Below are 13928 nucleotides of genomic sequence, written 5' to 3'. Positions count from 1 at the left end.
GGTAGGGCGAGCGCCATGTAGGGAGAGAGGGCTGCCGTGCCCTTGTTGTGCACCACTTGCTGTCGGATACCTCCATCCCAGTATGTCATTGCGCGGCTGGGCTTTCCTGCAGTGTGGTCGGTGGTGTGTCACATGACAGAGATTGCGAGAGGGTTGTCGATGATCAGGAGTGTGCTACACCAGAGAGAGAGAATTTTGAGAGGACTTGTGACATTGTGAGAGCAGGGCTAAGTGTAGACGATTGGACCCAAGGCCACAGTGTGCTGTGGTCTTGTACAATATGGTTAGTTAGGTAGTGAATTGTCAGCAAATTGCTGAGGCGAGGTGAATGCAGAAAAGTATGAGCGCTTCCCATGTGTACACATAGCCATCACTGTTACAATTTTTTTTTCAGTTTCCTCCAGTGATGTTCAGACTTTCACTGTAAGATGTTCACCATCCTCGGAAAATCTCCTGATTAGTATATCAGGATCTGATCCTTATAAGGATCTTCATTATACTCAGAGTATTTCAAAAGCCTATCTTAGCAAAACCAGATGGCAATGCTACCATGCAGCGCAAATGGACAAGTTCAGACCAAATCAATTTCTGCAGGGAACATCCTGCACTCATTCTCAAAATTGACTGCATATCAAGCATGGTGACTTGGCACAACCTGACGAACACTCCAAGCACAGGTATTTTGCAGGATAAGTCTATGCACAGTGCATTCATAATTTGGATATCTCTCTCCATGCAAGCATGGCCCAGAAACGGCTGACATCATATCATGCGTTCAATCTGCTCCAACTCATCGCATACAACCTGCTTTCAGCAGCACATTGCCCTGTGTTGGTGTGTCTGCAACTTGATTGCAGATCAGACAGCATAATGATTATTGCTTCCCTTGTTACCCAGCTTGGCCCACGCCATGCTGGTGTAGTGTCTTATGGCGCAGGATCTCTTGTGAGCATCAGATGAGGCATGGTCTGCAGTTTCCTGCTTGTTGTTCTGATGCCCGTTTGCCCCGTTGCTGATGTTCTCATCAAGACTGGTAGTTGCTGCCCGGAGGCAGCTCACTGCTTGATCCTGATTTGGGGAACTGCGGGTGCCATGTGTCGGGCGCCGGGCTTGGTCTTGGTGCAGCGCTGGTGCGAGGCTACAGGGCGGTGGAGGCGAGAGGTTCGCGCACGCCCATGCCAGGCTCCATGGCCACGTCCTCTCCGTCGTCCCCCAGCGCAATGATCAGCAGCGCCTGCAATCAATCCACCATGCCAGCCGCTCAGCATTAAACAATTGCCAGTAGCTTCTTTAGCACGACTAATCAGCAACGCTTGCAGTCATGCATGGCCCCAGCTGGCGTGGGCTGGCATTATTCGCGAGCACCTTCCCTATAATTGATAAGACTGTGGCACGCCAAACCGTGAGGATCATATGTGTTGCAGGGGCGTCTCCATGTTTCACCGGGTCTCCTTAGGATCTGACAAGTCCACCTAAAGCTGGCATCTCTAATGGTCACCTCAGACTTGTCTGCAGATGCTTCTTGTCTCTCCCAGCAGGCAAAACGTGCAGTGACATTACTGACAACCCATTTGTGCACTAGATAAGAGTAGGGTTGTGGGGTGCTTGCCGTGAAGAGGGACTCGACGGCAAAGCCCACGAGGGTGATGCGGGCGCGGGTGATCTCGCTCTTGCTCAGGTAGGGGGTCGCGTCAGAGTCTGCACGCCAGCACACATTACAAATCTACAACCCAGAACTCACGCTGCACTGCCACCACACCATTCATGGCGCTTGTGGCAGCCACGGGAGCCATTCATCACAGCCATCTCAGCTAATGAACCCAACAACAGTGACAACCAAGGTGTGCTGCACCTGCCAGGTTGAGGGTGACGTTGGTGGCCCACATATGCAGCGCCAGGGAGGTTGCAAGCAGGCCAATCAGGGCCAGCCTGAAGCGCGCCAGAGCATTGTAGGCAGAGCCTGCATGACCACACTCGGATGTTTGTCTATCCATCACTTCAGCAGAGGCCAGAAGCTTCTGGATCGTTGGTCCAAAGTGCAACATACATCAATGGCTCACCATGGGGGTGTAAGGACAACGCACCCAGCCAGCCGATGAGGGCACAGATGATGGCGACCACCAGGGGGAACTGCAGGAACACCACCCACCACCTGCACACAGCACACCAAAGAGAAATGCTCATCGTCTTGGCACTGGCAACCACAGATACCTCCAGGGACAGCAGTGTCTGTTGAGGTTTGCCCCAGCACTTATATGTTCTGCTCTCAGGCAAGCAATACTCGGCTTGATCTCCTGTGGGACTTGCTGGTTGTGATAGCGTTCCTCCCAGATTGAGGCAAGAGGATGGGTCTGGGGCACTCACAGATAGCGCAGGACCTTGCCACATTCTGCGGCGTGTGGCAGCTGGGCAAAGCTGTACCAGTCCCGGTGCTCATGATTTTGGCATGACCTGCGGAAAACCATTGACAGGCAGTATCACTCCCATTTGATTTGACACACGTCCCTGGCAGCTCTTGAAGGTCAGTAGAGCACAAGCATGTTGTCAAGGCTGTCTAGGGTTCTCCCATTGTATTCCTACCTGTGCAGGGAGAGCAGCCCGCAAAGTTCTACGATCCAGGCGATGACGATGAGGGCCACCAGTGGCCACAGGGTTTTTGCCGCAGATCTAGGGAGTCCCATGTTTTGTGTAGATCTAGTCCAACAACCGGAGCCTCAGCCTGCGGTCGTACATGCCGCTTTGTCAGCCTAGGCACAGGCGAGACAACGCGGAGACGCAACACCCAGAACACAATATTTTTGAATGATGAGAATATTGTTGTGCCCAGATCTGGCACGAAATGTAGGCTGCACTTCGCTCTCGTTATCTAAGTCGCATGAGGTGGACCAGAAGGTGCTTTGTCATCGCGACGAAAATCACCACGTTGTATACCTCTTGGCTATTGTGTTGCATTTTATAACATTGAGCTATGCCTTTGTCATCAAGCATGTTACAAAAGAAGCAAAGGCACGGATTTTCATAATGGCATCGGCCACCTCGGAAACGATATGTGCGCACCTTTCGCAACTTTCAGACCTTATAAGGCGCCTCAATTCTGCCCTCAAAATGCCAATCTGTCGCTTCTGAACATGGGAGACGATCCGAGCACGGTACGCGAGGTGCATTATCTCTGTCCAAATTTAAGCGAATCACGTCCAAGGCTCATGGCCACTTCAGGCAACTCGCTTTACCAATGCACCCAAGATGCACCCTGGCCATCTCCTTTGCAGACAACAGCAAGCAAAAACATTGACTGCGATGCCTCAGATATCTTTTAAATGGACATAATGTATCTGCACCTTCCCAACATATGGAGGAACAAAACATATTACAACTCTCGGCGCACTTTTGCCGCCACTTCCTACGAATGATGCCAATGGCATGCATCATAATGATACAGTCTGGAGCGCTTGTTAACAAGTAGAAATTAGTTCCAGCTGGTAGCAATGGAGTACAATTCAAAGATGTTCAACATCAGTTTTAAAGGTGCATTTCATGCGGTGTTCTGTTGCAGATTTCTTGCATCTGCATGCATCACTGCGCAGTCACCTCAGGGTTCACATGCAGTGCCATGATAGAGCCCAGCAAACAGCAACCAGCTGCCTGCTCTTTCACCCAGCTGGTCTGTTCCTTTGTGTAAGCAGTGCTATGCGCTCCTTCAGGGACAGTCTTGGCGCCCCTGAGGCTGCTCCAATAGGCTGTGTGCCAGCACTTGGGGGCTGCACATGCACAGGCTCTCCTGCACCCTCTGGAGCGGTTGTGACTGGCAGGCGCTCTGCTAAAGTACCCACTTCAGCAGTGGGCTGCTCTGCCAAAGGCTGTGGCTCTGCCAAAGGCTGTAAACTTTCGTGTGTCCACCGGTGAGCACTGCCTTCCTGCGGATGATGAGCTCCGGAAGCCTGCCTGTCTCTCTGAGCTCCAGCACCGGTGCTTCCTGGACCCGGCAGAGAAGACGGGTCCACCTTGACCAAACATTTGTGCACACATTGCCACAGATTGTGCAAATGCACCCAAAAGACAAAGAATGCAAGTCAAGGGCAGCAGATGATTGGCATGGAGGCATACCAGTCATTTGTTGTTGCCTGGACCCACCGATGGCTGGTGCAGGTAGAGCATCATTGCCTGTGATGGGCAGGCTCAGCAGGTCCTCAAGCATGGACGTGCTCTGATGGCCATCTGCATGTCAAAGCGAAGGACATCAGACAAGTGCTGACTGCATGCATAGCATCTGGCAAAGTCAGCTTGAAAAGGCCGCGAGCTTGCAAGAGTGCAAAACGTACTGATCAGGGGCGGAGCAGCAGCTTCGGGTGCTGAGGTGAGCTGCAGTGACCCTTGCTGACTTTGCTCATCACGTGCGGACACGCTGGCATCCATGTCTGGTTGCTCGCCATCACTGCTGCTGCTGGTGTCATCAATGACGTACTTCTTCCTTCCTCTCCCTCGGCCTCTCCCCGCGCCACCTGGCAATCAACACCATATCAGCATTTTCTTTAGACTACCATTTGCACCGCAACGAATGCTTCCAGCACCTCCGCTGATGCATGCATGATCCTGTCGATGACGAGCGCGTAAGCAGGCCCACACACTGCTAGTGCATGCATACTCAATGGCATGTGAAAATCAGCACCCCAGCAACAGGAAACTGTAGCCGACATGGACACAGCTAGCTTGTAAAGTGCACACCCCGGCTAGGCTTCTTGCCGACATCAGGCGCAAGCGGCGGCGGCTTGGCTGCCTTTCCGCCCCTGCCCCTTGTGCTGCCGGCGGTCTTGCCGCTTCTGCTGCCTCTGCCGCGTTTAGCGCGCGTGCCGGCGGTCCCCTCTCCCGGGCTCGTGCTGCGGCCCCGCTTGCCGCTGGTGACCGGCGTCGCAGCAGTGGTCACCCCGAAATCTTCCCAGCCCCAGTCCTCAAAACTGGCAGCGGCAAAGGTGAGCACATATGAGTCCACATTTCTGTGCTATCCAGGCTACATCAGACATGGAAGCACCAAAATAACACTTGTTGCATGGGCAAATGCCAACACTGGTGGTCGAGACGATGCTGCAAAGAGTTGGCTGCTATGTGGGCGTACCTGGGGATGTCCTCAGGTGCGTCTGCTACAGTATCAGGCGCGCTGTCACTGCTCAGAGGCACAGTATGCCGCAGCTCCGATGCACGCCGCACAGCCTGCCCTTCTGCTGCCTGCCTCAGGGCCTCCAGGCTCTCCTCCAACCAGCTGCGCACAGAAATCCACAACTGCAGTCACTCCACCCAAGCACCAGACAGCATTCTGACGGCGCTGTGGTGTCAACTGGCAACAGCAAGGTGGGAATGCAGGGGGAAAAAAGGCACCTTTGCATGACAATGTGCACTTCGCCAGCAGCGAGCAGCTTGCGCAGGGTGGTGAGGCCAGCGGTGCCGCCTTTCTCGCTGTGCAGGATGCCCAGCAGGTCTGCAGGGCTCAGGCGGGGCATCGCGCAATTGGCAGGGGGAATGACGACGATGTGGGTGGTGGACATGTCGATGGCATCCTGCGCCTTGCCTCCATGCAGCATCACCTGGGGGCACCCATCCCATAATTGAACACATGTCACTTCACGCAAGGGGTTCATTGCAAAAATTGGTACCACTGAGTATGGCGCAGCAATAATCAATTTTGTTGGGAAAGTGCTGTACCTCAAGCTTCCTGCGCTGGGCTTGCAGTGCAGCCAGCTCGCGCTTTGCAGCGGCAGCCGACTCCTGCATTGCATGCGCGCAATCCAGCCGTGGTCCACCCTCCTGCATTACCACAAATGTCAGTGTGATCGCCTACGTAAGCTTCCTTCGATGCTGGCTGGCCAATTAATGTGCTCACACCACACATCTTGCCATTCAGAATCGTCTGGACGACAAAGGCCAACACAGCAGTACACACAGCATCCGAGGTAGCTGGCGCATTATTAGGGAAGAGAAGCAGACCTGGGCGCTGTCTTTAGCAGCGGGGCAGGTGTCGTCGGGCAGCTGCAGCAGGCAGATGTGGCAGCCGCGGAAGAGGCAGGCAGTGCTGTCCAGCAGGCCATACTCTGCCAGCTCCCTGTCCACCGCCAGCATGATGTCCTCCACACCCGGCTTCCTCTTCAGCCTGCATGCCACCATATCCAGATCTCTCTCCAGCAAACTCATGCTGGCACTTTGAACACAACTCTTCATGGATGAGAGCTCTCATTGTCCCTTATATGAGAGCTCAGAGTTCAGCCATGCATGAGCACTTCCATAATGCTGAATCACTTGGGGAAGGTTGAGGTTCTCTGTGAAAACAAATTCTGGGCACCTGCGAGCGTCTCACACCTTTTATAGAGCTGCGCTGTGCCATCTGCTCGGCTGGCCACTCCTGGCTGCGGCTCGCCAGCCTCATCAGCCATGAGTGCCGCCAGGTCATCCAGTGCCCCAGGCTCCAGGTGGGCGTGATTGTTCAGGATGACCTTCACATCAATCGCGCTGACATCCTCATAGTACCTACAGTCCCCGTCCTTCCGGCTTAGCCTCTCTTGAAGACCAATCTTTGAGGTTTGTCAGTGAACGCCCTGATGACATGCTCCTGAAATGAATAGTATATGCCATGCAGGAGATCCCAGAGCTAGCAGAATCAAGACCACACTTCAATCGGCTTGCTAAAGCAATATCAAAGGCTGCAACCAAGGGACCACTGCTGCAAAACTTTGTCAAGTGACACAGAGAGAAAGTGGGCAGGCCACACATGTCGCCGTATATGCAGACATTGGGGACGTTGTTGCGGGTGTCGCGCGTGAGGTGCATGTAGTGGTGGGGCCGCAAGGAGATGAGCGCCTGCTTGGCAGCGCACTCCAGCAGCCACTCCACGCTGATCATGTCCACCTTGTCCCTGCGCGCCTTGAAGAAGGGATCGTTCGCGTCCTGCGCTATCACGTGCGTCACGCGCGGCACGTAGTTCTGGGTCACCTGCGCACCCCCCGGTACAATTCTGATTATTGGCTGGACCCACATTGACCTGCTAGAAGCATGGAAGCACCTGATAGGAAAGGTAGAGATGCATTGCTGGTCTTCTGTCGGCAATGCAGTGCACGCCGTACATAGCTCCACTATGACAAAGGAGCATCTGCTTACTGCGCTAGCGAGCAGTGGACGCGACCTACTGATGGTCTTGCCTGCAATGCATTCAGAAAGTAGATGCAAGTTAAGGCGAGGCACCTTGCCGCCGAGGCGCGCAACGACCTCTTCCAGGTATTTCTTGGGGTACTTGGCGGTCTTGACGGGAGCAGGCACAAAATAGACCAGGGAGTCTCGCAGCGCGTCGCACTCCCGGCGGATGTGGGACACGTCCGTCGGCAGAAACTGCTCCACCACCTTGCTGCGCTGCTGTGCCGGCGTCGCTGCCCCCTTTACTGCGCGCTTCTTTCCCCGGCCCTTGCCCTTCCCTGCCGGGCTCTCCATGTCATGGCCCTCCCCGCCTGTCACACCCCAGCACACATACAACTTACATGCAATTACCGATGACATGCAATGCATGATGAAGCTTCCCAGCTTCATCAAGCCCTGGGCTTATGTGGAGACCTCGCGATACCTTCAAGGTCTTGGGAAGCCTCATCGTGGCAAACAACAGAGAAGATAATGTGATAGAAGGAGAGTGCACCTTTTCTGCATGTTCCACAGAAATGCTGCCAAAAATTCTCACAGAAGATATTGTGACAGAACGGTAGGTTACAGAGTGTCAGTTGCTGAAACGGGGTGCGCACCCACAATGGCGCCCTGGTTGGACTCGACAATGTCCCACAGCTCCTGGTCGGTCTGGATGTCCAAAGGGCCCTTGTCCCAGCGCACACGCTGCACCCGCGGAAAGCGCAGCGAGTGGCGCGACGCAAATTGCTTGCTCACTATTGTCCTCACGTCTGCCTGCACCTGCACATCCACTGGATACACTCAGGATCACCCTCATTCTCTATGCTTACCTAAACAACATGATCCTTTGTGGAATCTCAGGTGTCGAGAGCGATTCCATGGATGTTCAGTGGCACAGTCATGGGGATTTTCCCTGCTGTCCAAAACATCACATCAAGATCCAAGGCAGAATGGCATGATCTGAAGAAAGGTCTGCGCTGGTCACCTGGAGGACAACACTGCGAGTGGGGTCCTTGATCCACACGTCCGGCCTCTCTTTTGGCATCCCAGTCGTGCGGTAGCAGCGCGGGACGCAGTTCTTCCCCTTCACATTGTCCACAAACAGCGGCTCCAGCCTCTTTGCCAGCGTGTCACGGTCCGCATCATTCACCCCTGTGCCCACCCTGCAGCAGATCCATACCTCGGTTCCCACCCTCCCTGAATCCTCTGTTCCTTCCTATTTATTACAACATGCGTAACGTACGCATGCATGCATGCGTGTGTGCATGACCTTGCCCTGACATGCAGTGCGACGAAACAAAGGAACACTGGCAGCTGCTGAGGGCAGGGGGCTTACACGCAGAAGGAGACAAAGGTGGAGGGCTCTGTGGTGCCCCCTTGGGGCACCTCAGCCAGGGCCAGCAGGTATTCAGCGATGGCGCCTCCTCGCCTGCCGGTGCCAAACTTGGCTCCGATGATGACCGCGTCGATCTCCACCTTGTGCACATAGTCCGCCTTGATCTTGAGCCAGGCCATGCCGCGGTCGTTGCAGCGCCACGGCGAGTCTGCCGCCTTCACCACAATCCCCTCCTCCTGCGGACACAAAACAATAAGTTCGTCTCGACATTTGTTTCGCTTACCAATTTGTTACCAAGAAGACGAAAGTACAAGTTGCAATATCCAACCACAACAGCGAGGCGCCCCATGAAGGTTGATTATTCAATTCATGCTGGCAATTGTGTGATACAATATTTCCCCTGGGTCATGGTGACTGGACAGAGGTGATGTTCGAGAAAAGCGTTGAGGGCAAGTGGGGCCTGACAAGCATAGCTTCAATTATGTCACATTTCAGACATGCACCATGGATGCTGCTGCGGGGAGTGGGGAAAGATCACATTGACGCGGATGGACTCCTCGAACTTCTCCTGGATGTCGTCGAGTACGTAGGAGAGCTTCGAGCCCGGCACGCCGGTGATGAGGGGTGCGCCCGGCAGCAGGCAGACCATTCGCCCAGTCATGGCACAGCTGACTGGATGGCCCTCGGCAGGCGCAGGGATCACAAGCTCCTTCAGCAGCTCGTGGCGCTCCAGCAGGGTCCGGTTGATCACACTCTGCATGCATGCAAGCTGGCTGTATTAAGAGACTGCTTAGTTGGTCCTGACTTTGCCCCTGATCTGCTGTGTGTCAGGGTTGCATTTCTCGACCCTCTAGGTGGCCTCTCGATGCATATAGGCTGGCATTAGGGTCCAGTGTATTTCAATTTCAGATGCTCTTTGATGCTTTCTTAACGCTCACTCTAACTCCGTCCCTAGACTACTGAAGCCAAGAGAGACTGCAAAAGTGAAGACAGAGCGAGCGACAATAAAGGAGGAAAGGGCTGACTACCTGGAAATAGCAATGGTTGAATCCTTGTGAGATAAAAATGCTGGATTCACCTGGTCGCGCAGGTACAGGATGTCGAAGACCACAAAGACCAGCTCCAGGTCCTTGACAAAGGGCGTCTCGTAGTCTGGGTCGCTGGTCATTGTGTCACCGTGCCATCCGTTCATTTCCAGCTTCTCGTCGGGCCCCTTGTTGTCCTTTGCCGCCAGAACAGCCCCCTTCATGCCGCCAAATGGCTCAAACTTCTTCCTGCAGGCAACACATCACACCAAATTGTCTTTAGATGTGGAAGATAGGAAAAGGGGACATGAGGCTGCAATCGATTCTCGCTTAGGAAGAACGACCATATTTATATGGGTGCTTACTTAGTCTTGTTCCAGACAACAACCTCGCCATCAAGGATGACATTTGTCTCTCGCAGCTGCTTTCTGATGAAAGAGTCCAGCATGGTGTAGTGGGAGTAGGTGCCATGCTCAATTCCCCTGCGGCTGTAGTACTGCACTTCATCCTCCATTACATGCACCTGCATCCTCTCGCCTGCACAGCATTTCACAATGCGTCAAAACTTGCCAGTCTGCTGCTGGGGAACAAGACCGCCAGGAGTGCAGCTTCAGGAAGACTTGCTCACCATCAAACTTGGTCTCCACCACGAATGGTCTGCCCTTCATGATGTTGAAGGCCTCCTCTGGCCCCTTCACAGCTCTGGCCAGCTGGGGCTTGGCAGGCTTGCCAACCTTGATGTCCTGTCACCATGATGCATTCCATTAATCAGCAGTGCTCCTGATAATCAGCAGTGCTCCTGATAATTGCAAAAACGCATGAGAGCAGCAAGTGGTGCATAGCGTGTCCTGCACACCTGGAACGGAAACCTCTTGTGCGGGTCAGTGAGCTCTCGGATGACCCCAGGGAAGTCACAGGTGACATTGTAGCGCTCCACAGCGTCCACATGATACTCCTTCAGGATGCTCGTCTCTGAGAGTCCAATCTGCACAAATGCACAGCTCCCATTACTGTCCAACCCTCATCCAAAAAAATAAACAAAGCAGATAGGTAGGTAAGAGGAGTGCTACGTACATCAGATACTTGTGCATCGCACCTTGAGGTCCCTTAGAACAATTTGCACAATCCAGCGCATCTGTGTGGCTGTGGTGATCTGGATCAGGTGCGTGAACAATTTGACCTGCTCCTCACCGCCGCCGCCGGCTAGCTTGTTCAAAATGTCATTGAGCTCGCCCACTGTCAGTTCTGCCTCTCCTGACATGCCCCTCTGCTTCCCACAGCACGTCCGGAAGAGGTACTGCAATTATGCACGCAATTGCGCATGCACACCACTCTCAGAGGACATGCTTGCAGCAAAGCCATGAGCAACAAGCTTCAAGCAGCCCAGCATACCTCTTCCATGACATTTGAGAATTGCCCGGCGTTCTTCACGCCCGCCTGGCGCCAGTTCTCGGCTCTCTTTGCTGCAGAGGATGTTTTTGGGTCCAACAAGCATGCTTTTATCAAGACCCTGACCAGGTTTGCCTCTCTCAAATTGTAGTGGTCGCGCTCCTTGTCCAGCTGATCATCAATATCAGTGTCAGGATAGATACTGGCTGTTCACAGGAGGACAGAAAACTTCAACTGATCAGCAACGACTTACCGAGGGTGCCATGAGGCGGTAGATCTCGTACACATCGGACGATCCACGCTCTATGAACTTGTTTGCAAAATCCCTCAGAAGCTCCTTCTTCCTTGATGACTTTTTCCGACTAGCGCAAGCGTCGAAAAAGTCGCACAGAGTCTTAAAACGCAGCTCGCTCGGCTTCGGCTTCATTGCTAATTTGCTAAATGATCATCGCATTTCAGATTTACTGCCCTCAACCATTCGGCAAGAAAAGAAAAGCTTCAGATCACTGAATCTGTTGCATGCCACATCCCCAGCTGTCAAAGTCTTCAATGTGTCGGAAACGCTTGATCTGCACAATACAGTATCTTGAAGGTAACGAAAACGTCCACTAATGTAACTCCTGTGCAAGTGGAACATCATGCTCTGCTTTGTCACAGCATGATCCCAACCAACGTTAACGGCGTTCCTAGCACTTCACCGAAATAAGTTCGATCCATGCAATGATTTGGAAGAAGGAGTACATGATAAGAATATCGATCACAATGAACTGTATGCATTCGATGACATCTGGCATCAGACAGCATGGACATTTCTTTGCAGAACGACATGTATGTGATCGGCCCAGACGTAAGAGTTTTGTTTCTTGTAGATCTGCATCTGGTAGTGTAGACATCTCGGAAGCCAAGTATGTCTTGCTGGATGCAATTGCACCAACCAATCGAGGCGGCACTGCTTCGAGTTCCCAGAGGGCTGAAGTACTAGACGCTCAGGTGACCGCTGGAAGTCCTACACACAAGTAATAGGAGTGTGAGATCAACGAAATGAAGTATTATGGACTCGGATCCTTTTGACAGTACACAGACCCGTCGAGGAGAGCCTGACTAAGGCAATTCCTGTGGTCTTCATTGCAGGTGGGCCTGGAGGCCCTTTCAAACAGGGCAATTGATTACACCTTGCTGCCTGGCAGGTGAGAATCCTTGATTACGAATAGAGGTCTTCTTTTGAGTGCCCATGCTTGCCTGCACAACAAGCAACGCATGGCAAAAGGTTGCGTTGTGTGGCAGGTGGAGACTGATATACACAACAGCCCCAGATGTCAGGCCACTCTTGATTGCGGATCGCCCTGCACCCTTTCAAGTCGGCAACATCTATCAGCAATTTTCAGATGTGGAGCAGGGCGACGTCCAGAACATCATCGAGTTCAGCATTCCCATGCTACTCCAGAAAGGTGAGCTCGTTTGCCCTTATACATGTGGGCTTCTGATCTGCTCAGCCTTGCTTCCATTATATTGTCATGCATATTGGCAGCACTGCCAAGTAATCACTGTGATGATCTGCCGAATCTTGACACCTTTGTGCATGTGCTTGGCAGGAACCGTGGAGGTGCGAGCAAAGTATGACATCAGGAGCCCTCAGCGCATACGCCTGATGTTCCAGGAAGCTGGAGTGAGGAACTTGAGTATCACAGATGAGCTGGAGTTGCTCTTGGCCCCTGCAATACTGCCGCGGTCTTGGTTGAATCATCAGGTCCTCCTGGCATTGAGGGAGGCGGAGGTCTTTGTGCCGCTGCGCGCCAGACTGCCAGCCCTATTCCAGAGCGCCTCCACCAGTCTGGAGAGGAATTTTGGGTCGGATTACCTGTTGACGTACTTGGACGATGACACGCTGATTGGCTCCCAGACAGGCAGTGGAGGGACTTTCATCTTTGTGCGAGACTGATCAGTGTGAGGTTGTCACGGCCAAATTGCTTTCAAGACTTTCAACAGCGCTAGCAGATGGTGCATCACAGCGTTACCAGCTTTGTGGGCATGCCAAGTATAGATTGACATGGCAGCACCAATGCTGGGTTGCAAGGCTGATCTTGGCTGTGCATAGTGAAGACTGTCTATTGAATTGGGGTGCCACAATGCCAACAAGCTTCGCCTGATCTGTTGATCTCTGGTGGTCCTCGAGTTCAAGATTGTGGCTTGGAAGTCACTCTAAATCGGGTTTTTGCAGGCTATGTCCATAAGCATGAAATGAATGACAGAGCGAGCGCTATATTCGTCAAAGGAGGTCTGTTCTCAAGGCAACGTGTACGTTCTGATGATGATTTGCATGCATGTTGAAAAAACTTTGTACTTCAAAGACACACGAATTGCTCCGGTGACATGCTAAGGTAGTTGACGTCGGATGCTTACTATGGCATCCCAATGACAGTGGCGCTAACGACATATGCCGACAGCCATGGACTCCGACTCAAGTAGGATTCGGTGGAAGCTTCCTGCGTCTTACCTTGACCAGCTGCTGAAGCAATCTCAGGCATGTGCCAGCCTGTTCTTATATGGGCCCATTCATGGTCCATCCATGGTTCCCATCACGGGGAATCCCATGTATGGGCCAACTGCACATTCTTAAGAGTAAGAATATTTCAGGTGATCAGTAATAACCCTCTGGATCTTGGCACAACATATGCTGCATATGACCTAGATCTATCCTGTGGGCATGCCATGCCCGGCTGCAGCTGCCAGCCAGGGCCACTGGCAGTGGCCATGGCCCACCGGTGACCGGATGGCACGATCATCATGATCACGACAATCTCAACCTTTCATATTGAAGTTGAATTAGATAGAAGCAAATTGCACATAAAACTGCGAGTAATCTTTTATCACCCCTCCGTCTTGTGGCCTTCCAACTGGCCTCTTCGCCACTTCAAGTTGGCCTTTCAAACTGAATTTTGAATCGATTGGTAACTTCGCATTCAACTTCCAAAAGCCCGAATGAGATTCCACATAGGCATCGGCATGACTCATTCTGCGTCGTCCAG

General features: G+C 52.9%; 3 protein-coding genes across 3 annotated transcripts; 1 reads left to right on the top strand and 2 right to left on the bottom strand.

The window, feature by feature from the left end:
- Positions 1–1138: 1138 nt before the first annotated feature.
- Positions 1139–2681, bottom strand: COCSUDRAFT_40197 (hypothetical protein; the record flags this gene model as incomplete). Its single annotated transcript, XM_005650503.1, has 6 exons — positions 1139–1234; positions 1499–1698; positions 1853–1960; positions 2085–2152; positions 2365–2451; positions 2581–2681. The coding sequence occupies 6 exons, from the start codon at positions 2679–2681 to the stop codon at positions 1139–1141; spliced, it is 660 nt and encodes a 219-aa protein (XP_005650560.1).
- Positions 2682–3831: 1150 nt separating this feature from the next.
- On the bottom strand, positions 3832–11329 carry COCSUDRAFT_40196 (hypothetical protein; the record flags this gene model as incomplete). Its single annotated transcript, XM_005650502.1, has 22 exons — positions 3832–4001; positions 4132–4215; positions 4392–4499; positions 4723–4991; positions 5111–5254; positions 5371–5576; positions 5695–5757; positions 5977–6139; positions 6346–6513; positions 6755–6975; positions 7225–7484; positions 7770–7932; positions 8138–8315; positions 8489–8724; positions 9027–9242; positions 9567–9762; positions 9879–10050; positions 10142–10256; positions 10370–10498; positions 10610–10810; positions 10906–11073; positions 11156–11329. 22 exons carry the CDS (start codon positions 11327–11329, stop codon positions 3832–3834), a joined length of 3804 nt encoding a protein of 1267 aa, XP_005650559.1.
- Positions 11330–11728: 399 nt separating this feature from the next.
- Positions 11729–12841, top strand: COCSUDRAFT_61007 (hypothetical protein; the record flags this gene model as incomplete). The annotated part of the gene is made up of 4 exons (XM_005650501.1): positions 11729–11749; positions 12034–12089; positions 12187–12350; positions 12495–12841. The coding sequence occupies 4 exons, from the start codon at positions 11729–11731 to the stop codon at positions 12839–12841; spliced, it is 588 nt and encodes a 195-aa protein (XP_005650558.1).
- Between the last annotated feature and the right edge of the window lie 1087 nt (positions 12842–13928).

This window comes from Coccomyxa subellipsoidea, assembly GCF_000258705.1.
Source record: "Coccomyxa subellipsoidea C-169, whole genome shotgun sequence".
Classification (NCBI taxonomy): Eukaryota; Viridiplantae; Chlorophyta; class Trebouxiophyceae; family Coccomyxaceae; genus Coccomyxa; species Coccomyxa subellipsoidea.
The sequence above is the reverse complement of the archived record's forward strand: the minus strand, read 5'-3'. Positions and strand labels throughout refer to the sequence as shown.